Source organism: Hippocampus zosterae, chromosome 5 (genome assembly GCF_025434085.1).
Source record: "Hippocampus zosterae strain Florida chromosome 5, ASM2543408v3, whole genome shotgun sequence".
Taxonomy (NCBI): domain Eukaryota; kingdom Metazoa; phylum Chordata; class Actinopteri; order Syngnathiformes; family Syngnathidae; genus Hippocampus; species Hippocampus zosterae.
In genome coordinates, this window is record NC_067455.1 from 5,937,849 (window position 1) to 5,965,339 (window position 27,491).

The following is a 27,491-nucleotide window of genomic DNA, read 5'->3' on the forward strand; positions in this document are numbered from 1 at the left end:
TTCATTCATGTTGCCTTCAAGTCCTTGGTGAAAAAATGGAAAATATTCTCCCGTTATATGTACATGAGTTACAAACTTCACTTAACACAGTTGTGTTGTTCAAAACGTTTTGCCCACACAGTAAGTTTTCGTACAGGACAACAAAATGTCCTGATGTGAGAATATTTGCGGTCCTATGATCTCCCGGGAACGAAGGAAGTTGGTGCGAGGGTGGGTTTTGCATACGTGAAAGGAACAACCATTAACAATAAAAAAGATGAGATGGAACAATTTAATTGACAAACAGAATCAATTTTTAAAAAATTAATAAACGGGAACACGTGTATTGCACAGAAAACTGGGCATGCGATACACTACAAGGTGTATGTTTATGTATGGAGTATTGCATTCTTCGTTCAGTTGAAACACTTTTAAAGTATCTCATCAAATACTGTAAAACATACTGTAGATTCTTTTGGAGGTAACCGACAGTCTTTTTTACAAGTCAAATTAAAGTACCACACCGTTGTCGCTTCCTGATGACGTGGCTCTGCGCCTCATGACGAAGAGGCTTCCTTGCAACGAACGCTTCCAAGCAGAAGAACAAAACTCAGAGCTTGGATGCATGTCAAAGATGGAGCTTCGATGACTCAAGAGTAGACGAAGCGAAAGATTCCCATTGGGAGAAGACCGTGAAGGCAGCGTGACCTTTCACACGCCACACTCCCTCGTCACATTTTGGTCATTGAGCTACTACGCAACACACAAAGACACTTGATCACTGAACCGGAACCGTGTGTGAACCATGAACGACTTTCTCTCCACTTGCCACGCAGCCGTCAAGGTAACACACGTACACATGCACAGACGCACACACGATGACGTACACGAGGATGACAGTCATTGAAGGGGGGGACGTTTTACACCATTTGCCCTCTAGGTGTCACTCGCACGTGAGCAATGCGAACTTGTCCAAATACCGCGAGAAATTATGGAGGTTTGGAGACAGGCGAATCAGGTCTCGAAAAAGCCCAAAAAACTTTGGCTCTGGCAGTGAGTCACGTCTGGCAGCCGTCAATCAATCTCAATAAACAACATATCAGAGACAGCTCTGAAACACCGCGGTTGGAGTTGGGTGTCGCGTTGGATGTTGCCTGTCAGATGTTGGCTCCTCAAGGGATGGCGCCACACCGAGGCTGGAGGGCGGGGATGGGGGTGGGGGGGGGGGGGGGGACGCACCCCGTCAGAAATGTGTAAAGTCCCAGCCAAATCCCTCCAGCGTGTCATTTAAAAAATATATGTATAAAGTACTCTCCCAGCCTATTTACAAAGTACTCTCTGGGATGTTCTGTTAAATCAGATGCTATGCATTTGTTGTCACGTGTTCAATGTGGTATGTAATTTGGATGCCAGCTGTGGAATGTTTTAGGTTGGATGTCAGATTTTGTTTGTCGGATGTCTTTCTCTCAGGCAAGTGATGGGCTACCGTCAGGCCATCCGTTCCACGTGGTTCTGGGAAATGAGGCATGCGACCTGGACTCCATGGTGTCCTCGTTGGTGTATGCCTACTACCTGTCCAAGGTGAGCTTGAATTGCGTTGCGTCCCATCAGAGCGTTCACATCAGCCAAAGGACTGATTTCCTCCTCTCGGCAGACGCGCGGCGATGAAGAGGTGCTCAGCGTACCGCTGCTCAACATCCGGCAGGGAGAGCTTTTGCTCCGTTCCGACAACGTGTTCCTGCTGCGCCAGGCCGGCCTCTCTCCAGATTTCCTGCTCTTCCGGGACCAGCTGGACTTGGCGGCGCTGTGGCGGGCGGGTCGCCTACGCCTCACGCTCGTAGACCAAAATGTCCTTCCCAGGTAAAAATTTGGACGGTGCCATGGCTGTACTCTAAGTAGGCACCCAGCGCTTGAAAACGCAAAACAAATAAATAAATAAATCAAATCAGGAAAGGGTGTAATGGGCAATAGTCAGGATCCATGTGTAATGATGCCAGCCACCACCAGGGGGCGTGAGCGAAGTGCAGTGACATCGCAGGTGTCTGTCCCTGCAGTTCAGATGCCGACCTTGAGGGGGCGGTGGTGGAGGTGATTGACCATCACGCGCTGGAGCGAAACCCCAGTCCATCCTGTCCCATTACCGTGGAGACGGTGGGCTCCTGCGCCACCCTGGTGACCGAACGCCTCATCCATAAGGCGCCGCACATTCTGGACCAGCAGCTGGCGCAGCTTCTCTACGGTAAGCGACCCCAAACACCCTCCTGCTCGACCGCCCGCTCGTGACTGATAAGCATCTACTGCATTGCTTAGCGACCATCTTGACCGACTGCGTCAACATGGCGCCCGAGGCGGGAAAGGTGACAGCCAAAGACAGCCAGTACGTCGCCACCCTGGAGGCGCGTTTCCCTTCCCTGCCACCGCGTGGTGCTCTCTTCCAGGCCCTGCACAACGCTAAGTTTGACGTGTCAGGTGAGCGTCGCCTTTACCTGGAGCGTCTTATGTCACAACTGATGATGTCATTGTCTTCAGGGCTCAACACGGAACAGATGTTGATGAAAGACATGAAAATGCTCAAAGGAAGTTTGTTCATGGCTGTCTCCGTACTCTTCCTGCCCATAGAGGTTGCTTCTCTCACACATACACACACATTCTGTGCTAACTCACTTGTGGTGAGGATTCTGAACGGGTGTGTGCGTGTTAGTGCGTGTGTGTGACAATGAGTATCCTGTGTGTGTTTTTCAATGTGAGTGTGTATGTCTGTGTTAACGTGTTGCCAATGCGTTTGTTAACGTTCATGCGTGTGTGTGTGTGTCAGGCATTCCTGCAGAGGGTGGAGCTGGAGGCGGAGCTTTGCAGCTTCTGCCACAAGCTGGGTTTGGATCTGTTGGTGTTGATGAGCATCTCCTTCACGGAGGCCAAGCAGCCAGTCAGAGAGCTGGCGCTCTTCAGCCACAGCGCTCCCTGCAGGGAACAGGTACACACTGCGGCTCATACGACTTTCATCGTCTCCGTTGACGGATTGACGGGAGAGCGCCGCTTCTCATTAGTTTGCTTGCCTAAACAACAGCAGCACCCAAAAGGGAAAATACTTCACACACTCACACACACTTTTATGTTATTTATGATGAGCACTTGGCAGCCTTGGTAGAAATGTAGTTGAGTCCATATAATAGGTCCTCCCAAAATGTACTATTCAAGTAAGGACATGTAATCAATATTATCAATCTGTCATTGTGTGATGGAAGCTGATAGCCTTGAATGTATTGAGTCACGGTGTTTAGGCCCCAGAGCGTTCCACTCTCACGACTCCTCCCTCACCCGCCCATGACAGGTGAGCCACTTCCTGGAGCGGGCCGGCGACCCCCCGCTTGACCTGCGTCCAATCAGCAGCCCTCATGCCCACGTGGCGGCCTACCACCAAGGTAAGAAGTGCGTGCTTGACATGGCTTCTCGAAGTTTGATCCAAAATTGGAATGATGACCCAGCCCAACTGTTCATATTCAACCGTAGTTTTGTTCCTCTTATTTGTTGTATTAAACACTCCAAGACAAGTTGAGTGTGTAATTCCTCTGGGGATACTTTCTCTGTCATGAGGCTGCACGGCACTCCCCTGGAGGCCTCATCTAGGAATTCCCAACATAAAGCCACGTGGTTGACTTTGGTCCGTCCGCCCTTCAGGAAATGCGTTGGCGTCGCGAAAGAAGCTTCTGCCGCTGCTCAAAGACTTTCTGAGGGCGCGTGACGGCGAGGACAAGGACGACGAGGCCGAAGACGAGCGTGGCCGGGTTCCGCCAACGCCGGCCAACAGCCTGGTGGAGGGCTGCCCCCTGGATGCCGGACCACCCAGCATTAGTGCGCACGCACTGCACGAAAAGTTCAGCAAGATGAACCCACATTGACCACGCAAGTCCCCTCCCCTCATTTGCTATTCTCAAGTGGTACTACTCTATGCAGAATTAAAGGTGACAACTTCACCTTAATTACTTTTCCCTGAACACAATCTCACACGCAACTAACACGAGCCAAATTGATATGGAACCCAACAAGCGATGCGGTGGCTTCTATATCAAGTCACGTCAAGCTTTATTGTCAAATATGCTCTGTGCAACATACAGCACAGATGAAATTACGAGGAATGGACTCAGAATGCCGCTTATTTGCTGTAGGGAGAAGTGAAGCCACCGGCGGCCATCTTGCGTAGCCACTCGCCTAACTTGAATACATTGATATCGCTGTTGCGTTATAGTGACAAAGATGAACTAAGTAAACCCAGAAATGTAGTTTTGAAATGATTTGATCCATGAACTCATCCATTGCCAGCCGCTGAATGAACAGCGAGTGTGCCCACACACGCGGGAATCACAAAACCGTCACTGCTCCATTTTTTTTCCCACCTCGCTCAGTCGGAGGTGTAGCCAAAGGGCGCTCATCTAGCAGGGTTTAGCTTCCAACACAAGGCACCAAAATGGGCCAAGTTAGAGCACTCCAAAGTCAACCTAACGGTATTTTGAGCACAAAGAAAAAAAAAACAAATCATTTAGTATATGACACCTTGTATTTAAGCCATTTGAGTAAAAAGCGAACATTTAACATGAAAAAGAATACATAAAAAAGGAATAAAAACTTTAAAATGGGAGTTGTCACATCTGCGTCACCACGGCAACAGCCCAAAGGTTTCAGTAAACGGCTTCGTCCATGTTGTCGTCGCTTTCAGCGCCAAATTCTTCGCCGTTGTCAAAGTAGGACATGATGTAATCGGTCTCCTGTAACAAACACATGGTCACCTTTCAAAATAAAAGCCATTCTTACTTGAAGCATGCGCACGGGGGCGCACACTCACTTCTTCCAGCTCTTCCTCGTCGTACTCGTCGTCCACCTCCTGATCGCCCTCCTTCTTTTTCTCTTCCTCGTCCTCGTCCTCTGAGCTCCGCTGCTCCTCATTGGCCAGCGTCTGCGTTACAACCACATTGCAGCGGATGTTTCGTTGAAGGTGCACGTGAAGGTGGCGACTTATGTTATCGGTGGAATTGAGGGTAGTAATGTGTTGTTGACCTCACCTCCAGTTTGAGGAGCACTCCTTTTTTGTCTTCCACGCTTTCCTTCTGCTCATCAGCCTGACCTCTCTTTGACCCCAACACCTCTTTGGACGCACCTGACAGCAACGTTTTGGGTTTGAACAAGTCCACCCATTTCCATAAACTTACGTGAAAGCAAGAGTGTTGTTTGTACCCACCGACCTTTTTTTATGGATCTTCTGACACATAGTCTTATTTCTTTTGGGAATCTCTTCCAGTCTGGACAAGGAAAAAAACAACAACATTAACATCAAGTGTTGAGACAAATCTGAGAAACACGTGCAGCCCCAAGCAAATGCACACTTCAGTTTTCAAATTATTATTCTTGGACATTTTAGGATCATTGTATTCATTCATTCAATTTCCGATGCGCTTATCCTCTCAAGGGTCACGGGGCGTGCTGGAGCATATCCCAGCCGTCTGTGGGCAGTAGGCGGGGTAACCCTGAACCGGTTGCCAGCCAATTGCAGGGCACACGGAGACAAACAAGACAAACAACCATCTGCGCTCACACTCGCACATGGGGACAATTTTAGAGTGTTCAATCAGCTTGCCATGCTTGGTTTTGGAATGTGGGAGGAAACCGGAGCACCCGGAGAAAACCCACGCAGGCCCGGGGAGAACATGCAAACTCCACACAGGTCCACTGTGAGGTTGACGCACTAACCGCTGGACCACGGGGCTCATATGTATTTCAAAATTCCACTTGTTGGGAAAATCACATTGATGAGGATATGCACACTGCCACCTAGTGACGGGATGACGTGTAAGATACAACCAACCATGTGTTGTGAGAAATTTACGGTCAATGCTTTCTTAAGGCTTTACTTGAAGACAATCTGACATTTTGAGCTTTCGTGGGCTTAATGAAACAATGTAGCGAGCTACGTTGGGCCCGCAAGCCTTGAGTTTGACTTTAGTTGTTGAAACCTGTGTCTCAAGTTGAATTTAAGATTAAGACCTACAGCAGCAAAATTGGGGGGGGGTAAATGGTGGGTGGGTGTACTGTACCTGTGATCCAGTCAGTCAGTGCATCCATCTGCTCGTTGGAGTTGTGATATTTGTCCGAATATCTTTCCACATCTGAAGATTAAATCAAAATTTTAAAAAAACAGATCTGGATATATGACATAAAAGGGCAAGGTCGCTGACCTGCGTGTGACCTGTGACCCGTATGCGGCTGGATGAAACCCGGTCGTGTCATCATGGTGCCTCTGAACTCCTGCTTGAGTGCCAAAAGGTACTCGGCCTCCTCACCACCTGTCAAGGGGAGGGGCTTGTGCTCCATCACCTGTGCCGCACAGAAGAAAGGTCAACCGTGAAAAGGAACGTCGGGCAATTTCCGGTGACGATCGCTCACCGGAAACAGAGGGCTCGGCTGCTGGACGGACGACAGGAGCGGTTCGCCTCTGTTGCCGATTGTGCCCTCTGGTCCGCGCCGGCCACGGCCGCGCCCCGACATCTCACCTACAATCTGTCTGTGCATCAACAACAGAAAAAGGGTGACTTTGTTTGCAAGGGGGGCAGTCGCCATGGCAACAGAAAAAAGTCAAAGGTTATGTTTTCATGTGACTTGTCATAGTAACAACTGGCAATAGCCCTTCATTAAGAGGTGCCTTGAAAACGTACTCCTCCTGTGTGAAGATGGCAAAATATAAAAATGTTTATTTAATAAAATAAACATTTGATCAATTAGAAAAGATCTCTAAGCATTTAAAAAAAATAACCACTATTAAATTTTGTTTAAAATACGTAAGGACGTCAATAAAAAAGTCCAAGAAAAGAGACTTTAATTCACCATTTTTAGGAGTGAAAACGGCGAAGTGAGTGCAACAAATGTTTCCGGAAATATTGAAATCGGTACCAAGCCATTCATACATTCGTTGTTCTGGAAATGATGCAAGCAACATGTAGCGGATAATAGAACCGATACGTAGATACAATAGAGAAAATCGGTAAAAATCTATTTTATTATTATTATTATGTTACGTGGTCTCTAAAGCGTTTTGTTACAGTTACGGCTGTTGTGAACGTACTATATAAATAAATATACGGTACATTGTATTGTATAAGTTTGAGTTATCTTCCAAAACACACGGGGGCGTATAAAGCCTTGGAGGAAGCTCCCCTTTTGTAATTATATGGTAATAACGTCACCCAGCTGGCCAGCGTGCTTAACACCAGTCGTCGTCATGGTCGAAGCTGAACTCTTCCTCGCAAAGCTTTCTGCTTTTTACCTAAAGTCTTACTTGGACTGGCAGTGGTCAGTCGGCTGAGCAGTGCAATTATTTCGTAGTTATCCTCTTTACGCGCCGGCCACCATTTTCTCTTTGTGGCGCTTCCGCTTGTGTTGGTCGTTCAGCCAATCAGACGTCAGCTCGACGCCACCTGGCGGCTTACGGAAGTACTAGCTGCAATGGCGTCAGTAAACAAATGTCAACTTCCATCAATCCATCTATGATTTAGTAGAAGTAACAGCTAACCTGTGGAAGGGATTTTACTTTCTGGAACTGAATTCTCCCCCTCTGTGAATGCTGGTAACGGATTTTGTCATCATATTTTCCAAACGTTGCAGTTAGTATGTGGGATTTTAAAGCGCGAGTGTCCTGCAACCTGAAAGTTGTCCGACGATGAACTTCTTGTTTTGTCCTCAAAAACCAAACCAAAACTTTTTGTGACTTTGTCGATGACAAAATGAAACACTTTAACCAAAACTTCTTATGCTTTAAACAACACAAATGGTGCAGCAGCAATGCAGATCCGCGATGAAACAACAGCACCAGAACTATAATCTTTATCTTCTGCAAAATACAACTACTGTAGTTACTGAGCCAATTTTAGGAGTTGCAAAACTCTTCTTCGTTTGTGTTTGCATGACAGTATTGCAGTGCCCCCAGTGGACAAGTCACAACTGCAAGTGATTAATCATGATGCACAAACTGTTATGTTTTTATCAGTAATAATAATAATAATGCATTTTATTTATAAGCGCCTTTCAAGACACATTATAGATTTTTTTGGAGGGGGGGAGGTGCAGCAAATGAATGGCATCTTCATTCATCTCAGTTTGATGAAATACATTGAGATATACTGTAAGTGTCGTGAGCAATGAATGTGGCCACAGAACCGATTCAGTTATTGTCTCAATGCACTGGCGTAAATTGCATGTGTGTGTGTGTGTGTGTGTGTATAAATGGATGGTTTATCTTGGCGGTAGCTAAAGGACACTTGCAGAAAGGAAAACGCCAGCCCTCTTCCTGTTGTCCATCTTGTTATCTTGGCGGCTTCTTATTGTACATGGTCACGCTTGGTGTTCTCCACAAGTTGGCGGTGGAGCTCCAAGACCGGTTTCGTCCCCGCCCTTGCGGATATGACAACTCGGCAGCCTTCTTCGTCCTTCCACTTCATTCTGGGCGTAGGGGACGGGGAGCGCGAAGACGGCGGCAGCTGGTTCCCGCCGGTCAAGGCGGCAGCAGGCGGCCAGGTCAGCCCTGAAGGAGGGTGTGTAGAAACCGTAGATGAGCGGGTCACAGCAGGTGTTGAGGTTCCCGAAGAGGAAGAGACTGTGGTGGATGTACTCGGGCGTGAAGTCGACCACTTCGGGCTGGAACCAGTACCACACCCCCAGCAGGTAGTATGGCGTCCAGCACACCACAAAAGACAGCACGATGACCACGGTCATCTTCAGCGTGTTCATCCTGGCCTTGGAGATCCCGTCGCTGCTGCTGCGACGCAGTTCACCTGAGGATGCACAGAAATGCGACACATTTAATTCCTGGTCCTTGAACGACAATTTTCTGTCATGTCACTTGTTCTGCCTTTCACTATATGTTGCTAGCAATCAGAGCTGAAGATGACGACACATGACTTGGAGCAAATCAATCAACTTTCTGGAACTGGACATTGAGCGTGTTTCACCAGTGGCTAGCATGTTACTTGACATGTTGCTTGAGTTACCTTTGTTCCGCATGTGCGTGTTGTTGATATGAAGCATGATGTGGCCATAGCAGCAACTCATCACCAGCAGGGGGATCGCGTACAAGGTGCTGAAGTGGAACATGTTATAGAGCGTTTCCTGCCAACGGACGCTGAAAGTGGCGTGCGTAGCACACTGAGTGAAGTCATCGCCCACCTCGCCCGCCTCCACCTCGCCGAACACAAACAGCTGCAAGTGGGGAGCATCGCATCAGTGTCTGACACCGGGATAGTGTTACGTCATGATAACTTGACATCATCCATCCATCCATCCATCATCTACCGCTTATCCGGGGCCGGGTCGCGGGGGCAACAGCTTTAGCAGGGAAGCCCAGACTTCCCTCTCCCTAGCTACTTCTTCCAGCTCTCCCTGGGGGATCTCGAGTCGTTCCCAGGCCAGCTGGGTGACATAGTCTCTCCAGCGTGTCCTGGGTCTTCCTCGGGGTCTCCTCCCGGTGGGACATGACCGGAACACCTCACCGGGGAGGCGTTCAGGGGGCATCCGAATCAGATGCCCAAGCCACCTCATCTGGCTCCTCTCGATGTAGAGGAGAAGCGGCTCGACTCTGAGCCCCTCCCGGATGACTGAGCTTCTCACCTTATCTCTAAGGGAGAGCCCGGACACCCCTCCGTGAGTCGTCACCTTACCGTGGTGGAGGGGTTTGTGTGTCCCAATGATCCTAGAAGCTAAGTTGTCTGGGGCACATCATGACATCTTAAAATAACACATGTTGAAAAAAATGATATCATGACACCGTGACGTGTTGAGAGCATGAAAATGAGATCATGAAAATCTAACACCATAGTGGCTCTCAAAGACCGGACTCTGCCCCCCCCCCCCTCCGTTCTAATGTGTTGTTAGTTTTCTGCAGGAAGCCTTGTAGCATTGCTAGCATTCCGCATGGAAACAAAGTGGTGTTGTTCGCCCAAGCTAGCAGCAGGTGGTCTTCTTCATTAAATTTCCCAGAACATTCTACCCGGGATTATCACTGCAGCATCTGCTAATCGCAAATACTCCGATATAGAATGTTCCACAAGTGTTACAAAGTTTATTTTACATTTCAACGGCAATGCCGGGTGTTCCCGAGAATTCACGGTTAACTGCTTTTAAAAATGTAGCCGACTTGAACTATCCCACTAACGTAGTAACGCCCTCGTCCCCACTCGTCCACTATTTGAACCACTACATTGTTACTACATGAGGTTTCACGCTACTGGTCTCAGTTGTAGCGCCAAAGTACACACCTGTGGCGCAGCAAGCAGCAGACTGAGACTCCAGGCCAACGCCAACATGCGTCTGTTTCTGCACCGAGCACTTAGAGCACGCAGCGGCCGCACAATGGCACGATGGCGGTCCAGGCCGATGACCACCAGCGCCGAGGCCGAAGCGTACATGGCCAACAGTTTCAGGAAGCTGAGCAGCTTACACAAGGCATCACCCCCGTACCACTGCACCGTGGCATTCCACGCTACATCCAGAGGCATCACCACAAAGGTCATCATCAGGTCGGCCGAAGCCAGGCTGACCATGAGCGGTCTTAGACGAGTGGCCGAATGACGGCGGCCGCGCACGCCGCACACACTGGCCATCAGCGCCAGGTTGCCAGCGGCGGCCACGACAAACAGGAGTGCTGTGGCGCCAACACGGAAGCGAGCTGCTGCCCCGAATGTGGGGGCCTCCCATTGGGTCACGTTGGCGGGGGACCAGACCGGTGGTGACCGCTGTCCAGGCATTCTTGGAGTGAGCGCCGCTGCACCGACAAGGTCGAAAGATGACCGGGAGAGAGAGAGAGAGAGAGAGAGACAGACAGAGAGCAGCTCAACTTTAGGTCCTGCCTTTTATCAAGCTCCACCCCTTTGCTGCCTGGCAAACCAGCTCGAAGATACATAGCCCACATATGTACATGCAAACACACACACACACACACACACACACACACAAGTATACACTAATGCACAAACACGTGACACACACAAGAACCTACTTTTGAAACCCATCCCTAGCAATCGGTGAACAAATCATTTTTTAATTCTTGGAGCGCTGTTGATGTGGAATGCCGTCAGCGGAAATCCTAACAGGGAGTGTCAATTGCCATCAAAAACAGAATGGGCAGAGAAAATCCTTGGTCAGATGGGGTTTGATCATTAATTTAAGCCAAGAAAGTTTTAAAAAATACATAATTAAACATTTGCTCCGGCCAGCAGATCACAGCATTCAAACTTTTTGGGTGGAGCTCACCACATGTCAGAACGATGTGGAAGCTTCTTCTAAAACATGGCAGACCCTCAGAATTGTATGGAAGTGTGTAGCCACCAATGTGGAATAAAAATATTTTGACTGGAAAATAAGTTTAAATGCATTCAGACGTACTCCTAATACGTTCGAACATACTTGGAAATAGGTTTGAATGTAAATGTAGGGTAAATGCGACAAACGTAGCATTTTTCACTAATTCCACGGGGTATTGATTTACACTTGCAGTATGGGAAAAATGCCAAACTTAAATCATGTACTGCAGCCATAATAAATCCATAAAATTACAAATGAACCGTGTTTAATCATTTAATAGTCAAACGTCTAAATTATTAGGAGGAAAGAAGATGAAATGAAGGATCACTGTTCCATAATTCGTTACAAGCTTTGTGTGTGTGTGCGTTTTCAATAGCTTTGAAGTTGTCAGAAATGTGACGAATTTTCACCCGTGCTGCGGTCAGCCAATAGGAAACGTTTCCTATCTGTCGACCAATGAGAGACAGGCGCGAGCTTTCAAACCTAAAGCGGAAGTAGCTTACTTGTTTGCTGTTGGCTGTTGAGTCGCTGCTGTCATCTCATCAGTCAGTTTTGTCGCGGTCGTATTTCAAGCTTTGATTTATTTAAAAACTTTCATTCGATTCCGCCTTTGGGGAAGGCAAAGTTTGACTTGATTCCGCTTGTGTGGGAGCGACGACGTCAAACATGGCGGAGTCCAATTCTCAGATTCACTGTGAGTTACTAGCGTCCTCGTCTGCTTCGGAAATGCGATTATTTCATCAATTTACTTTGTTTGTCCTTACGACCGTATCCAGAATGTATGTGTGTGTGTGCGTCTGTGTGTTCGTGCGTTTGTGTGTGTGTGTGTGTGTATGTGATTTTTTGGGGGGTTGGGGGGCTGCCTGCCTGCCTGCCTGCCGAAAGTTTTCCAAGTTGCTTGTTTTGTCCGATGAGCAGATGGCCGTCTGACAGCCGAGGAGATGGATGAGCAGAGGCTCCAAAATGTGGCCTATCACTACTTGTGTCGACTGGAGGAGGCAAAAAGGTCACCCGCTCATTTGTTCACGTATTCTTCATAGACACCCTGTCTTATATATGTGCATTACGCCAGGGTGGGGTTAGAAACTTCTATGCCACTGATTCATGCGAATGGCTACCAGTACAGGTCTGAACTGACAAATTTGACGCAAACTACTGTAATTGATGATAATGAATGATAGTCCTTTGATATATATGTATATATAACGATTTATTGCAGTCATTATCAACATTGTTTGCACATTTTTGGGAACAAATTATAATCAAAATGCAAAATATCAATATGCAACACCAATTCTAGGTGGATACAGTTTTGAAAATCGTCATTTCTACACCATTTCGAGAAAATCATAATGTGCCTCAGTGGTGAGAATAGGCCCCCAGTGCACTCATCTGTCCCCTGCAGGCAACGCGGTCGCCACGGACTCCGGGTTGGTGACCCGTGGAATACAATATGCCCCCACTCGCATGCGTTGCGTACAGTAACAAGTCATTGCCGCGGCCTTTGGCGAAAAGCTCAACAGGCATCGTTTGCTCACAATGGCATCCGTCTCCGCAGGTGGATGGAGGCATGCCTGGGGGAGGAGCTTCCCGCTCCCACCGAGTTGGAGGAAGCGTTGAGGAATGGCGTCATTCTCGCCAAACTGGGCCATCGCTTTGCGCCTTCCGTGGTTCCTCGGAAGAAGATTTACGACTGGGAGCAGCTGCGCTACAAGGTGGTTCGTTCGTTCTTGTCCGTTGCAGCCATGACAACCAACCTCATCCACAATGTGTCTATCCTGAACAATCACAGTCAGCTCGTTTCTTGTCAACCAAAATATTCATGTCAAAGTAAAGTTTTTTGGTTGGGGGGAGATTAACTCAGACTGCAATTTATCCCCAAAATGTATTTCGTAAATGTTTACTCGCTTACAAATATTGCATGTTGACCTCAAATGTTTCCTTTTTTCAGGCTATGGGTGTTGATTTTCGTCACACTGACAACATCAACCACTGGAGGAACGCCATGATGTCGCTTGGGCTGCCATCGGTGAGTAACCAAGTGCTGACCGGAGCACGGCCCTGCATACGTAGCACGACAAACTGCTGCCACGTTGGCAAATTGTTGCCAGCTACCACTGCGCCACTTCCTGGCCTGGCATGAGGCTACTCAAGAATTCATATTCCTTTGGTGTCAACAAGTCAGTCACGACTCGAGTACCGAAATATGGGGAAGAGACCACATGAATTTTCTCAATTACTTTTTTTTAATTTTTATTTTTTTAAATAAAGATGATACCATTTGTGGCTGTGTTTTAACTCAAGAACTAAAAGATTCATGCTTTACAAAATTTGAAGAAAAAAAAAAGTCTTCGGATCGGACCCAATTTCCGATCACGTGATCAAATCGGGACAGGCTTAGTGACCGCCGAGGTCATTGTTTTTACAGTTGAAAAATCGACCCTCGCCCCACCCGCACGCTTGTTCTTGTATCGCTGTTGTTGTTGATTCAGATCTTCCATCCGGAGACCACAGACATTTACGACAAGAAGAACATGCCCAGAGCTGTTTATTGCATCCATGCACTCAGGTAACGTCTGTCTGTCTGTCTGTCTGTCTCTTCCGCCTTCCCTGTTTGCTTCCATCTGGTCTGTCTGTTTGTCTGTCCTGAGTTATTGCTTCTATATAGGATTGGGCAATTTATCAAAATTGTGATTTTATTATTTTTTTCATTTCATTGGAATGTACATTGCACTTTTATATGACGAGGACATGTAGACGCAGCTGAGAGTGATTTTGTTTATTTTTTTGTGTGCGTGTAGCTTGTACCTGTACAGGCTTGGCCTTGCTCCGCAGATAACTGACCTTTGTGGGAAGGTCAACTTTACAGGTAAGCATGGATCCAAATTGGCCAAATTTCAAGCTCCGCCTTATTGTTCATATTGACAAGCAGTAATGTCAGAATTTGATCACGTCCGATCCAGCGGCTTCGGTTTAAAATGAAATGATGGTGTGTGGGCGTGGGTGTCTACAGTGGAGGAGATCAACAACATGAGGCTGGAATTGGACAAATACGGCCTGCAGCTTCCTGCCTTCCACAAAATTGGAGGAATTCTGTCCAATGAATTGTCAGTGGACGAGGCGGCGGGTACGACGACGTGCTAACACGACGACGTTTTCTTCTCCGCCCGTCAGCCATTGTTGCCAAACGCCCTCTTGTCCTCTCTTCAGTCCACGCGGCGGTGATCGCCATCAATGAGGCCGTGGAGAGTCGTGATGTCGGGGCGACGGCCCGGGCTCTCAGGAACCCCAATGCGCAACTCACTGACCTGCAGGAGGCGCTGATGAGCGTCTACCAGGCGAAGCTGTTTCAGGCCAAACAAAGAAAAGAGCAGCAGGCGGCCAGTCGGGTGAGTGCGGCTCAGGGGCGCCGCCTAGCAGACATGGGTGGAGGCTCTCGGTTCACTACCAGTTTTCCCTCTCGCACCCGTCGAATGTTTCTCGAGAAAGACGCTCCACTTTGTCCGTCTTTATCAACCAATTTGAGGCATACTGGGAGAAGCTCAATACATTTGACTTTGAGACCTACTTTAACTCATTCACTCCCAAAGACGTTTTTAAACGTCTTTTCAGACTAGGCCCAGAATTGGCTGCTACTGAATGAGTTAAGGGCTAGCGTTAGCGTTTGAGAACATGGCCTAAAGTAACGCGGTCATTGTGTCTTCCAGGGTGGAGCCTCGGAAGAGAAAGATCTGTACGAGGAGTTTCTGACTCACCGAGAAATCCAGAACAACATCAACGTGGTCAACGGTAAGAGTGTTGTCACTGTGAAGTGGAGAGCATGGCCGGTGCTGATGGCGGCGACTGCGTCTGCAGTGAGATGGGCGGTGGAGCAAGTGGACGAAGCCGTGGAGGCCGGCGACGAGAAGGCTCTTGCGTACGCCCTGCGACTGCCGTGTTTGGCCCTCACCGACGTCCTCGGCGCCAACGGGCGCTGCTACCTGGAGAGTCTGGCGGCCGAGCGCGACGCAAAAGCGCCGGTATGGCATGGACTCGCCCGTCAAATATTCTTCAAATGAGTGCTGTAGAGATTTTTTTTCGAGAAAAACTTCATATTTGTCATTGTAATCCATTTGAAAACACGGCCAGATTTCATGCACATTTAATCACTTGAAAAAGAAACTTTTCAAAATGTGCTGCCTGCAAGTGAGCAGACGACCCCGTAACGCGGCGTCACACTTGGGTCGGGCGACTACAAATGACCACGGGTGTGCATCCCTCCAATAAACACACGATTCGTACGTAACTGATTGCACAATTTTCACTTTTAGAGCTGCTCACCAATGATTATTTAAATTCTTGATGAATCTGTTATTGTTATATTTTAGCTTATCGGCGCTTTACCCAGCAAAACTCATACCACTCGAGCCATACATGTAAAGCTGACGGACGTCCCTCGAATGAATCACATGATTGATGGAATGTGTTGTTGCGCTGCCTCCTCAGGAGCCGCTGGAGCCTGACGAGCTTCAAGAAGTTATCCACATGGCAAACTGGGAAGCCTGCGCAGACGCCAAGAGTGAGTGAGATGCTTCCTCTTTGGCTCCTTGGCCGAGGTGTGGCCGCACATGAGTGACTGTATGGCGCCCCGTGCGTGTGTGTGTGCGCTACAGTGCAGGCAGCGCTGGACAGTGTCAACCAATCGTTGCGGGGCAGCGACCCCCAGCACACGGTCAGCTGTCTGATGTCCTCTGATCTTCAGCTGCCCGCGGTCTTCCCTTCAGCTGCTACAGACGCACGCGGCCCAGGTACGCTCGCCCGCTCGCACGCGCGCGTCGTAGGCAACATGCGCTGTGATGTTGCCGCGTCTCCTGCAGGGGGTGCTGCAGCAGGAAGAGCTGTTTGTTGCCGTGGAGATGCTATCTGCCGTGGTGCTTGTCAATCAGGCGGTGGAGGAGCGAAACCTGCAGCAGCTCAGCTCCTTATTGGCCAGTTCGTCTGTGGGCTTGGCTGATGTGGACCACACCCTGATGGACAAGTAAGGATTGATGAGATGACGATGATGACGGTGACGACGAGAGTGAATATTGCGCGCAGGTATTTGTGGTGCCTCTCCGAGATGAAGCAATCGGCCGGCCGAGAAGCGCTGACCTGGAATCAACTTCAGGAAGGAATCAAGCTGGCCAACACCAACGCGCTGGCCCAACATCAGCGTACGTCACAAATACCAGATGCGAAGCTCGGCTAATCGTCTCAATGCCTGCATGACCTCTGACCCTTTAGAGATCTTGGCCCTCCAAGCGGTTAATGAGGCTTTGATGAGCGGAGATGCTCACCGGCTGCTTTCTTCACTGCTACTGCCCTCTAGTGGAGTGGAGGACATCCTGCCCGCCAACTCCTACAGATACCTCCACTTGATGAGCGCTGCCCGGCAACTGAAAGCTCAGGTGGACCCGCACATACGCACACACACACACACACACACACACACACACAATTTGACGGACAGTCTGAAGTGAATCAGTCCCGGTCTAGCTTCTGTGTTTAACGTCAGGTCATGTTTTCTGCCCTAAACCAATCAGCTCAGCAAAGATGCGGGAGCTGAGCTGTGGTTGGCTGACATCCAGGAAGTAGTGAGACGAGCCAATCAGGATACTCGGAAAGCTTTGAAGTGTGAGTCAATCACATGATTCATTTTGCCTGTTCCAGCACACACACCATCCTGTTTTCGTACCAACGATGGCGGAGATTTTGACTGTCCCACTATGTTGCACATTTTCTGTTAAGCATATCCATTTTTAGTGTTAAATATATTTACAATGAAGAGTAGCAAAGCGGTTCACACTGATAACGCAGCATCAGGAGCAACTTGTATCTTGCTCAAGGACACTTCAACAACATGGGGAAACGCAGGAAACTCGAATGTGCCTGTTCAAAATTTTGAATTAAATACAAATTATTAGCTTTGCAAACAAGAAATTAAACAGCGGATTTTACTGAATTCACACCTAAAATAAAGAGATGTCTCTTCAAATGTTTTATTCCAGAATTAAAAAGTGTGTGAGGGGGATCAAAATATTTTAAAACATTTTTTTTTCGCCATATGATGGATTTTTACTGTTGCCTGGAATGCATCCCCATAAAAAAATGAAGCTTGAGTGTGTGTGTGTGCGTTTGTGCGCAGTGTGTCTGGGGGTGGCAGCTGTCAATCAAGCAGTAAAAGAGAAGCAGGCTGCGCAGACGCTGCGAGTGCTGTCGCTACCAGAGGTGGCGCTGCAGGGTGTGACAAGGCGCTGCGCAGCAGAGTACCAGCAGCAACTCGCTGCTTTGGTGCAGCGCAAGGCCAGCGCAGGTGACGTGTGCTCCTTTTAGCATGGCCGCAGGTCAGAGGTCAGCCGCTCAGACTGACAGGTGTTTGCAGGAAACAACAAGAGTCCGTGGGTGGAATTCACAACGGAAGACGGCTCGTTGTTCTTCTTCCACCTGAACAGACTGGAAGGCACGTGGGAGAGACCGGACGGGTTCGTCCACAACAACTTGTTCTTGGACCAGCATGACATCCAGGTGATGCCTTGAAACACGCGCGCACACACACAGGCATGCCACGCCACGCCGCCTCTGTCAGCTCACACCTCTCCCCGCGGCAGGAAGTGGTCAGCGGCGTGTGGTCGACGCACCAGCGCCAAGAGCTTTGGGCCGACAACAGAGCTTTGGTTGTCCGTCTGCAGGCGGCCATTCGGGGATTCCTCACCCGCCGCAATCTCGCGGCTCGCCGAAGTTACCTGCGCGGCCACATCCGCGCTGTCATCCTCATCCAGGTGCCAAAAGCAACGCCTGGTGGCGACCGCTGACGTAACCCCTTCCTCCAGTGACCAACTGGCATTCTGTGTTTAGGCTCACTGGAGGAGGTTCATCCAGCAGAGAGCGTACAGGCGGCGGCTGGAGTTCCTCTACGGCAACTGGAGGGCGGCGGTCAAGGTGACGTGGCGCCATGTACACAGACTGACCAAATGAACGCCTCATTGACCCCCCCCCCCTCCACCCACCCCCCTCAAACTTCTGTAGATCCCAAATAATTTCTCACCCTTACCCTTCAAAATAAAAGGCTTATAGATGATCCCATTCGGACTGGCTCCAGTGAATGCCACCTTCACATCCTGTTAAAAACACCAATTATGATTTTCCTATTAGTGGACGCTTCGTCGGCCAGCTCGTGGCATCTCAGGGAATTCTCCAATTCTCCGATGTGGAATATGCGGCCCAGCAGGACAGGGCAAACGTTTGTGCTCAAGGGTCACATTTGATTTTTGAAACGGACAGATGGGCCCGGTACGTCATAGATGAGGTAAAAACTACAGAATCATTACAGTTAACAGATAGCGAACGGGACTGGGCCAGCTTTGCCGATAGCCAAAATCCACATCGCATTAACAACTGTTCAAATGGATCAGAGGATCTTTTTTTTCTTTTTTTTAACCCCCCATTCAACCCCCTACCATATACATAGTGTACATACGTGGGTCAAAATTTTATTGAATGAAATCACGTGTGATATTTAAGATAAGATAAGATATCCTTTAAGCGGCCCGGTAGTCCAGTGGTTAGCACGTCGGCTTCACAGTGCAGAGGTACCGGGTTCGATTCCAGCTCCGGCCTCCCTGTGTGGAGTTTGCATGTTCTCCCCGGGCCTGCGTGGGTTTTCTCCGGGTGCTCCGGTTTCCTCCCACATTCCAAAAACATGCTTGGCAGGCTGATTGAACACTCTAAATTGTCCCTAGGTGTGAGTGTGAGTGCGAATGGTTGTTCGTTTCTGTGTGCCCTGCGATTGGCTGGCAACCGATTCAGGGTGTCCCCCGCCTACTGCCCGAAGACAGTTGGGATAGGCTCCAGCACACCCCCCCGCGACCCTAGTGAGGATCAAGCGGCTCGGAAGATGAATGAATGAATAAGATATCCTTTATTTGTCCCACACTGGGGACATTTACAGCCTCCAGCAGCAAGAATGTAGGTAGAAAGAAGAAAAAAAACAACAACACCGTTCAATTAAGTGCAATATCAACACAAAATGGATTAATCGCAGTGCTATTTACAATTGTCTTTCACATAATTTAATTATTATTATTATTATTGGTATTCGTTGACACACATGATTTGCTTTCGCGGCCACATGAAACGATCAGGCGGGCCGGATCTGGGCCCCCGGGCCTTGAGTTTGACACCTGTGGGTTAGCATATCCGCCTCGCAGTTCATTCAAGTTCATTCAGTATTTACAATTGTCTTTCACATCATTTAATTATTATTATTATTATTATTATTGTTGTTGTTATTTTTATTCAGCAGCCTGACAGCAGTCGGTATTTGTTGACAGATTCAAGCCTTCGTGAAGATGTGCTTCGCCAGGAGAAAATATCTGGCACGGTTGAGGTTCTTCCGACAAAACGTGAGTGTGCGATTGATAAACGGACAACTTAATAAGACTCAGGCAAGATGGTTGGAGGTGAAAATGAGATCTTTACACGGTTCATACATGGAAGACACTGATATTCTTCGAAGGGTATTCCCTTGAAAGGAAGCTCACTGAGTAAACATGTTTTGGTACAGTTAAGCAACAGGGCGAAGTGGTTTCGTTCTCTTAGTTCTTTCTACCCGGGTAACTGTGTCGATCCACAGGTGGGCGCCATTGTAAAGATCCAAACTTTCTTCCGAGCGAGTCGGGCGCGGGCCGAGTACAAGATGCTGGGTAAGTGTTGTCCGACGAAGCGATTGGCCCAAGCGCACCCAAAAACGAACGTCCGCTCCCGTCTCAGTACAATGGGACACGCCCCCTCTGAGTGTACTCAGGAAGTTCATCCACTTGCTGGATTTGGGCGACGGCGACATCAGGGAGGAGGCGGAGCTAGTGCGTCTTCAGCAAGAAGTGGTCCGAACCATCCGCTTCAACCGGCAGCTGGAGGCCGACCTGGACCTGATGGACTTGAAGATCGGGCTGCTGGTGCGCAACAGGGCCACCCTGCAGGTGAAGCCGCTCCCGTCGCTTCGTCAAAACAGAGGATGGTGTCTTACGGGGAGCGCCTCCTACAGGAAGTGGCGTCTCACTGCAAGAAGCTGACCAAGAAGAACAAGGAGAAGCTGTCGTCCATGATGGACGTGGAGAGGAGCAAAGGCCTGAAGGCGCTGAGCCGAGAGCGGAGGCAGAGACTGGAGGCTTATCAGAATCTCTTCTATCTGCTCCAAGTGGGTTACTGCGTCTGTGTGTGAGACAGAGAAGGGGGTTGGGGGGGGGGGGGGGGGGCGAAAGGGGTCAGCCTCCACTCAATGCGATGCTGCGTTTCAGACTCAGCCGTCCTACTTGGCGCAGCTGATCTTCCTGATGCCGCAGAGCCGCTGCTCGTCCTTCATGGAGATGCTCGTCTTCAGCCTGTTCAACTACGGAGCGGACGATCGGGAAGCCTTTCTGCTTCTCCAGCTCTTCACGCAGGCGCTACACTTCGAGATCAGGTCACATACCTTGTCGCGTCTACTCATCTTGACTTTCCCGCCGCGTGCGTAGCGACTGAGTAGCCGTACTCATGAGTGCGTTGCGGTCAGGTCCAATGTGAGCGAGCCCCGGGACGTGATCAGGGGGAACCCCTTTGTGATCAAGATGCTGGTCAACTTCTACCGACACGAGCGCGGTCGCAACGTCCTGCGGGAGGTGCTGGGTCCGGCGCTGCGCGACATCTTGGCCGACGGCGACCTCGACGTCAGGACCGACCCCCTGGAGGTATACAAGACCTGGATCAACCAGACGGAGAGCCGGAGCGGATTCAAGAGGTCTGAAACGTGCGCTGGAGAATCCCTCGCCCGCCAGGCGACCGCCGCTCACCCCCCCGATAATGTGTTCCCATCTCGCCTCGCCCGCCAGCTCGCTTCCCTACGACGTCTCCCCCGAGGACGCTTTGTCTCACCCCGAAGTCCGGCGCCGCGTTGACATCGCCGTGGTCAACCTGCACAACCTGACCCAGAGAATCCTTAAGGCCATCACGTCCAACGTCGACAAACTCCCGTAAGCCGATGCCTCTTCATCAGTTCCTCCCCCTCCTCCTCCTCCTCCTCTTCCTCTTTACACGAGTGCTTGTGTTTATGCAGATATGGCTTCCGCTACACAGCCAAGGTTCTTGGAGACACCCTGAGGTCAACCTTTCCGGCTGCCAGCGAGGATGACGTCTACAAGGTCATCACAAATGTTTCTCATTGACTTGAATTGACAATGATGAGGTCATAACAAAATCAAAACATAAATGTGGCGGCACGCCGAATAACCGGTTAGCACAGGGGTGTCAAAATCATTTTAGTCGAGGGCCAATTTGGAGTTGCGTCTCCCCTATGACAGTGAAACCACTAAATTATTACTTGGACACACACATGAATAGATTACTAGTGTGAAACCAGTCAAGTCAATTATAATCGTTTGTTCAAGTGTGTGTAAACAGGGTAACAAAATTCTTGCAAAATCTCAACGTTATTTATTCATTCATTCATTCATTCATCTTCCGAGCCGCTTGATCCTCACTAGGGTCGCGGGGGGTGCTGGAGCCTATCCCAGCTGTCTTCGGGCAGTAGGCGGGGGACACCCTGAACCGGTTGCCAGCCAATCGCAGGGCACACAGAAACGAACAAAGATCCACGCTCACATTCACACCTAGGGAAAATTTAGAAATGTTCAATCAGCCTGCCATGCATGTTTTTGGAATGTGGGAGGAAACCGGAGCACCCGGAGAAAACCCACGCAGGCCCGGGGAGAACATGCAAACTCCACACAGGGAGGCCGGAGCAGGAATCGAACCCGGTACCTCTGCACTGTGAAGCCGACGTGCTAACCACCGGGCCGCCACGTTATTTTTTTATACATGACAATTTGAGATTTCGGTACAGATTTTAGCAAGTTATGTGTCCCACACTGGGGAAATTTACAGCCTCCAGCAGCAAGAATGTGGGAAGAAAGAAGAAAAACAACAACAACAAACAACTTTCAATTAAGTGTAATTGAACGTTGTTTTTAAGTTATAAATTGGTTATAAGTTTTAATTAATTATAACTTATAACTTAATTATAAGTTATAATTAAGTTATAAGTTATAAACACAAAATGGATACATCGCAGTGCTATTTACGATTGTCTTTCACATCATTTAATTATTAATATTACTATTATTATTATTATTGGTATTAGTTGACACACATGATTTGCTTTCGCGGGCCACATCAAACGATCAGGCGGGCCGGATCTGGGCCCCCGGGCCTTGAGTTTGACACCTGTGGGTTGGCATATCCGCCTCGCAGTTCAGAGGCGGTGTGTTTGAAATCTGAGCTCTAACTTTCCTGTGTGGAGTTAGTACGCTATGCTTTTGCGTGGGTTTCCTTCGACTACTTTGGCTTCCTCCCACATTCCAAAATAACCCGGCTTTCGTTAATAATTGAAAATTTAGCTCGTGGATCTTCTCATTCATCCAGCTTCTTTGCCCGCCTTATGTCTGCCCGCAGGTGCTTTGCAACCTGGTGTATTACCGCTTCATGAATCCCGCCATCGTGGCGCCGGATGCTTTTGACGTGTTGGAGCCTTCGGGGGTGCCGGGAGGGCTGCGGCCAGAACGGCGGCGCCTGCTGGGCTCGGCGGCCCGCCTGCTGCAACGCGCCGCCGCCGGCGAGCTCTTCCTCGGAAGCGGCGAGCACATCGCCGCGCTCAACCGCTACGTCACGCACGCGCACGCCACCTTCAGGTCATTACGCAAACTGCCGCCTCTTTGACAAAACAACGGCGACAATGTTCTGCTCTGTGTTGATGTACGATAGCATAGCATTTGAGGAAATATGCATCTCACATGCATATTTCATATTCGGCAACAAACTTTCAAAGATGCAGAAGTGATTTGAAGAAATAAATGCCCGCTACTTTGCCTAACCCCGGCGATCTGCAGAAGAAGGGACGACTGTAGTGTGTGATTTTGTCACGCGACAGGAAGTTTGTACGGCGCGTGTGCGACGTCCCCAATCCGTCTCAGCACTTCCGGATGGACGAGTACTCGGAGACGCTGATCGTCAGTCGGCCGCTCGTCTACATCTCGCTGGGCGAGCTGCTCAATACGCACAAGGTACGTATTCACATGCATTCAGTGAACGCTTGTCGGGCCGCTCGTGTTATTGATGTGTGGCGCCTTGTAGCTGTTGCTGGAGCACCGCGATGCTTTGTGTCCCGAGCCCTCGGACCAGCTCAGACTTCTACTCGCCGATGTCGGGCCTCTTCCAACCCTACAGGAGCTTGTGGGTACTGCAACTACGACAGCCCCAGGTACTCGCAGCATCTCCCCGATGATGATGTGAGGGTGATGCTGGGGGGTTTATTTTATTTTATTTTTTGTATTTCTCAGCCGATCCAGGGTGCGAGTGGGCTTGGAGCAAGACGGAAGTTTCTCTGATGCTCACAAACAAGTTTGAAGTTTTCGACGAGCACGACGACGACTCGGCTGACACGGGCGCGCTGCTGCTCTCGTACGTGGTCGCGCTCTGCAGCGACTTGCGGGCGGGTCGGCGGCTAGCTATGCTAACGGCGCTTTTATGTTCAGCACCAAGCAGCTGATGGCGGACGTCATCCGGACGCAGCCGGGGGACACGCTCGCCGACGTTCTCAGAGCTGCTGTGTCGCCCGACCAGGTCAGATCGGTTCTGGTGCTGCGTCGTCATTGATCGTAATGGCGGTGGAGGTCAAAACTACCTCTCCGTTGTTGCTTAGGATTTGGAATGAAAGCAGTTCAGCTCACTGTGGCTTTCTCGAATGTTGTCATCTGCTAATTTGTGAGCAAATGGGACAGACGAGACCTTTCCTCTTCTGCAGGCACCTACATATGGCACCTCATATGGCACCTCTTTTTTTTTTTAAGGGTAATGCAAATGCACCTGCGTAACTCTTGATGTCTCATTCATTCATTCATTCATTCATTCATTCATTCATTCATTCATTCATCTTCCGAGCTGCTTGATCCTCACTAGGGTCGCAGGGGGTGCTGGAGCCTATCCCAGCTGTCTTCGGGCAGTAGGCGGGGGACACCCTGAATCGGTTGCCAGCCAATCGCAGGGCACACAGAAACGAACAACCATTCGCACTCACACTCACACCTAGGGACAATTTAGAGCGTCCAATCAGCCTGCCACGCATGTTTTTTGGAATGTGGGAGGAAACCGGAGCACCCGGAGAAAACCCACGCAGGCCCGGGGAGAACATTCAAACTTCACACAGGGAGGCCGGAGCTGGAATCGAACCCGGTACCTCTGCACTGTGAAGCCGACGTGCTAACCACTGGACTACCCGGCCGCCCCATAGGATGTGAGTTCACCCGGAGAAAACCCACGCAGGCCCGGTGAGAACATGCAAACTCCACACAGGGAGGCCGGAGCTGGAATCGAACCCGGTACCTCTGCACTGTGAAGCCAACGTGCTAACCACTGGACTTACCGGGCCGCCCTATGTCTCTTTCATTCTTGTCTTATTTCTCGTTTTTTGGTTCTTTTGTGGTTTTGTCTTGTGCCTCTTTGTGTGTTGATGCGTCTCACTCTTATCGTGTTGTTGTGCATTGTTGCATTATCGAATGTGGGAGTGGCCTAACGGCAGGCGTATTTGAATGCTGGCCAATCATTTAAAAGAAGGCTTGATGTTTGTCATTGTGTATTCATTGCTCACTGTCGCTTCTGGAAACAGGAACTGCGCCACAAGGAGCTGATGCATCGCCGCATTGCGCAAGATGCAAACACGCCGGACAAAATGAAGAGGAGGACATCCACCTTGGCCACCACCTCCTTGAGCCTGGAGGAGAAGAAGCGAAAGATCGGCAGAAGCGTTCGCCGTCTGGAAGCGTTGGGCGTCCTCCCGGCGGCACGCGGCCACGAGCGCATCCTCAAAATGATTGCGCAGGTAACGCGCGCAACATCCCGCTAGCCGCTTCTGCTTCCCCGGCACTAACGCCGCCGCTTCCCGCCCGTCATAGGACGTCCGCAACCAGCGCGTGCACCGCCGGCGTCGGGGCGGAGAGCTTGTGAAACTCGGCCAGACACTGCGCGGCCTGCGCGACAAAAGCAACTTTCTCGGCCAGCAGGTGGACTACTACGGGCATTACATCGCTTCCTGTCTGGACAAGCTGACAGTCAACGAGTAAGTCGCTCGGCTACGCGAAAGCCGCTCCTCGACGCCCATCTATCGTTTGTCGCTCTGCAGGCGAGCCGCCGTGAAGAAAATGGCAGATGCGCGAGCGAAGAAGAAAGCTCCTGTCATGAGTTACACGGCCACGCGCCTACATGAGAAAGGTGTTTTGCTGGAGATCCAGGACCTGCCCTCCACCCAGTGAGTGTGCGCGTACACACACACACACACACAAAAAAACACTCATCCAAGTGAGGACATTGCATTCAACCCCAATTTCGAATCTTGGAAATGGCACGTGAATGTCCCAATTGGGCAGGTTGCCCCAAGAGGAAGTTGTTCAGCTCTAGTTAGTCGCTCAACAAACCTTTTTTTTGAGAGAGGGTTGCGGGGGTCTCAAAAACCTCACTGGCTTTTAGAGTGGTGAGGATTCTGCCTGACCAACGGCAACGATAAACACTAATCGAAGATCATATTTACAGATAGTTCATAAAATCACTGTACATATAAATGTCACCATGACCCTCTTGGTACAAAAAGTTATGACTGAGCCTGAGTCACTATACAAAATATGCCAGAAAAAAAATTGCATTAGAGGGAAGAAAAAAAAAAGACTTGAGCTTTCACAATAAGCCCGAACATGCACAAATAGGCCCGTTGGTCCAGTGGTTAGCACGTCGGCTTCACAGTGCAGAGGTACCGGGTTCGATTCCAGCTCCGGCCTCCCTGTGTGGAGTTTGCATGTTCTCCCCGGGCCTGCGTGGGTTTTCTCCGGGTGCTCCGGTTTCCTCCCACATTCCAAAAACATGCGTGGAAGGCTGATTGAACACTCTAAATTGTCCCTAGGTGTGAGTGCGAATGGTTGTTCGTTTCTGTGTGCCCTGCGATTGGCTGGCAACCGATTCAGGGTGTCCCCCGCCTACTGCCCGAAGACAGCTGGGATAGGCTCCTGCACCCCCCGCGACCCTAGTGAGGATCAAGCGCCTTGGAAGATGAATGAATGAATGTCTCCTTGCAAGCAAATTTCTACAACATATCGTCATGCTGCGTGGGTTTTCTCCGGGTACTCCGGTTTCCTCCCACATTCCAAAAAAAAAACATGCGTGGCAGGCTGATTGAACACTCTAAATTGTCCCTAGGTGTGAGTGTGAGTGCGAATGGTTGTTCGTTTCTGTGTGCCCTGCGATTGGCTGGCAACCGATTCAGGGTGTCCCCCGCCTACTGCCCGAAGACAGCTGGGATAGGCTCCAGCACCCCCCGCGACCCTAGTGAGGACCAAGCGGCTCGGAAGATGAATGAATGAATGCACAAATATGGTACGAATGAAGAGTTGCCATATTCACTTCGACAAGTTGAGCCATCCCATGGTAACGCCAGTGTCTCATTGCGATGAAGGTTCAAGAACGTGGTCTTCGATATCGTCAGGGGCGCCGAGAAAGGAAGCTTCCTCATCAAAGCTCGCTTCCTCGGCGTCGACATGGAAGAATTCCACATCAAATATCAGGTAACCGTCAAAGCAAAACCACACACACATCAGTGCCAATCACTCAATCCATCCATCCAAACTAGGACCTGCTCCAGCTCCAGTATGAAGGCGTGGCGGTGATGAAGATGTTTGACAAAGCAAAAGTTAACGTCAACTTGCTCATCTTCCTCCTCAACAAAAAGTTCTTCAACAAATGAAAAGAAACTCCCGTGTTTGTGCGTGTGTCTTTATTCATGTTTCGTTTCATCAATAGATAACCAACAGGTCCTGTATACATATTTGTTTGTTTTTTTCACATTTATCAATAAATAATATTTTGTGTAAGACAAAACATGGAAGTGTTTCATTGAACAGACCAGCACGGGGTGGCGGCCAAATGAATGGGAGCCAGCCCTCCGTTCAAGTGAAGAGACCCGGTGAGCGGTGAGTGCCGCTTGGCTAAAATCTTTACCGCAAGCTTCACTATTTCTTCCATTGACACTTATGAAATTATATACCTGTATCTGGATAAGAATGATCATAAAACACTATATGTGC

General features: G+C 49.5%; 4 protein-coding genes across 4 annotated transcripts; 2 read left to right on the forward strand and 2 right to left on the reverse strand.

Annotated features, from left to right (window-relative positions):
• The first annotated feature begins 10 nt into the window (after positions 1–10).
• prune (prune exopolyphosphatase) lies at positions 11–4,271 on the forward strand. The gene is made up of 9 exons (XM_052065667.1): positions 11–823; positions 1,450–1,560; positions 1,634–1,839; positions 2,034–2,218; positions 2,290–2,448; positions 2,509–2,600; positions 2,795–2,953; positions 3,311–3,401; positions 3,658–4,271. The coding sequence occupies exons 1-9, from the start codon at positions 785–787 to the stop codon at positions 3,876–3,878; spliced, it is 1,263 nt and encodes a 420-aa protein (XP_051921627.1). The 5' UTR covers positions 11–784; the 3' UTR covers positions 3,879–4,271.
• A 244-nt stretch (positions 4,272–4,515) lies between these two features.
• On the reverse strand, positions 4,516–7,458 carry polr3glb (RNA polymerase III subunit GL b). Its single transcript, XM_052065688.1, has 8 exons — positions 7,304–7,458; positions 6,415–6,532; positions 6,207–6,345; positions 6,066–6,137; positions 5,217–5,273; positions 5,037–5,131; positions 4,820–4,930; positions 4,516–4,742 (listed from the first exon to the last, which is right to left on the reverse strand). The coding sequence occupies exons 2-8, from the start codon at positions 6,514–6,516 to the stop codon at positions 4,656–4,658; spliced, it is 663 nt and encodes a 220-aa protein (XP_051921648.1). The 5' UTR covers positions 6,517–6,532; positions 7,304–7,458; the 3' UTR covers positions 4,516–4,655.
• A 614-nt stretch (positions 7,459–8,072) lies between these two features.
• On the reverse strand, positions 8,073–10,908 carry LOC127600831 (gonadotropin-releasing hormone II receptor-like). Its single transcript, XM_052065668.1, has 3 exons — positions 10,275–10,908; positions 9,012–9,219; positions 8,073–8,795 (listed from the first exon to the last, which is right to left on the reverse strand). The coding sequence occupies exons 1-3, from the start codon at positions 10,761–10,763 to the stop codon at positions 8,356–8,358; spliced, it is 1,137 nt and encodes a 378-aa protein (XP_051921628.1). The 5' UTR covers positions 10,764–10,908; the 3' UTR covers positions 8,073–8,355.
• An 899-nt stretch (positions 10,909–11,807) lies between these two features.
• Positions 11,808–27,285, forward strand: LOC127600808 (ras GTPase-activating-like protein IQGAP3). Its single transcript, XM_052065617.1, is given in 39 exon segments — positions 11,808–12,013; positions 12,238–12,325; positions 12,878–13,034; positions 13,271–13,348; positions 13,812–13,888; positions 14,121–14,188; positions 14,333–14,446; positions 14,530–14,708; positions 15,027–15,108; positions 15,175–15,338; positions 15,805–15,877; positions 15,972–16,077; positions 16,079–16,106; positions 16,176–16,336; positions 16,396–16,511; positions 16,582–16,745; positions 16,881–16,971; positions 17,483–17,650; positions 17,720–17,862; positions 17,946–18,116; positions 18,193–18,276; positions 19,668–19,739; positions 19,970–20,039; positions 20,107–20,315; positions 20,381–20,533; positions 20,634–20,797; positions 20,888–21,112; positions 21,204–21,344; positions 21,428–21,512; positions 22,822–23,057; positions 23,297–23,429; positions 23,500–23,626; positions 23,706–23,826; positions 23,901–23,988; positions 25,031–25,243; positions 25,317–25,480; positions 25,544–25,669; positions 26,864–26,972; positions 27,038–27,285. Coding segments are annotated over 39 exon segments (4,890 nt in total). The 5' UTR covers positions 11,808–11,985; the 3' UTR covers positions 27,152–27,285.
• The last annotated feature ends 206 nt before the right edge of the window (positions 27,286–27,491 follow it).

What these genes read in the sequence shown, in the direction of transcription:
- polr3glb (XM_052065688.1), bottom strand. Translation starts at nt 6,516, where the DNA reads ATGTCGGGGCGCGGCCGTGGCCGGCGCGGACCAGAGGGCACAATCGGC. An exon ending in AGCCGAGCCCTCTGTTTCCG is followed by an intron (nt 6,346 to 6,414) that starts GTGAGCGATCGT and finishes TGTGCGGCACAG; the next exon opens with GTGATGGAGCACAAGCCCCT. An exon ending in GGGTCACAGGTCACACGCAG is followed by an intron (nt 6,138 to 6,206) that starts GTCAGCGACCTT and finishes TTTAATCTTCAG; the next exon opens with ATGTGGAAAGATATTCGGAC.
- LOC127600831 (XM_052065668.1), bottom strand. Translation starts at nt 10,763, where the DNA reads ATGCCTGGACAGCGGTCACCACCGGTCTGGTCCCCCGCCAACGTGACC. An exon ending in TGCTGCTTGCTGCGCCACAG is followed by an intron (nt 9,220 to 10,274) that starts GTGTGTACTTTG and finishes CCCCACTTGCAG; the next exon opens with CTGTTTGTGTTCGGCGAGGT. An exon ending in CACGCACATGCGGAACAAAG is followed by an intron (nt 8,796 to 9,011) that starts GTAACTCAAGCA and finishes GTGCATCCTCAG; the next exon opens with GTGAACTGCGTCGCAGCAGC.
- prune (XM_052065667.1), top strand. Translation starts at nt 785, where the DNA reads ATGAACGACTTTCTCTCCACTTGCCACGCAGCCGTCAAG. An exon ending in GACCAAAATGTCCTTCCCAG is followed by an intron (nt 1,840 to 2,033) that starts GTAAAAATTTGG and finishes CTGTCCCTGCAG; the next exon opens with TTCAGATGCCGACCTTGAGG. An exon ending in CGTGGCGGCCTACCACCAAG is followed by an intron (nt 3,402 to 3,657) that starts GTAAGAAGTGCG and finishes TCCGCCCTTCAG; the next exon opens with GAAATGCGTTGGCGTCGCGA.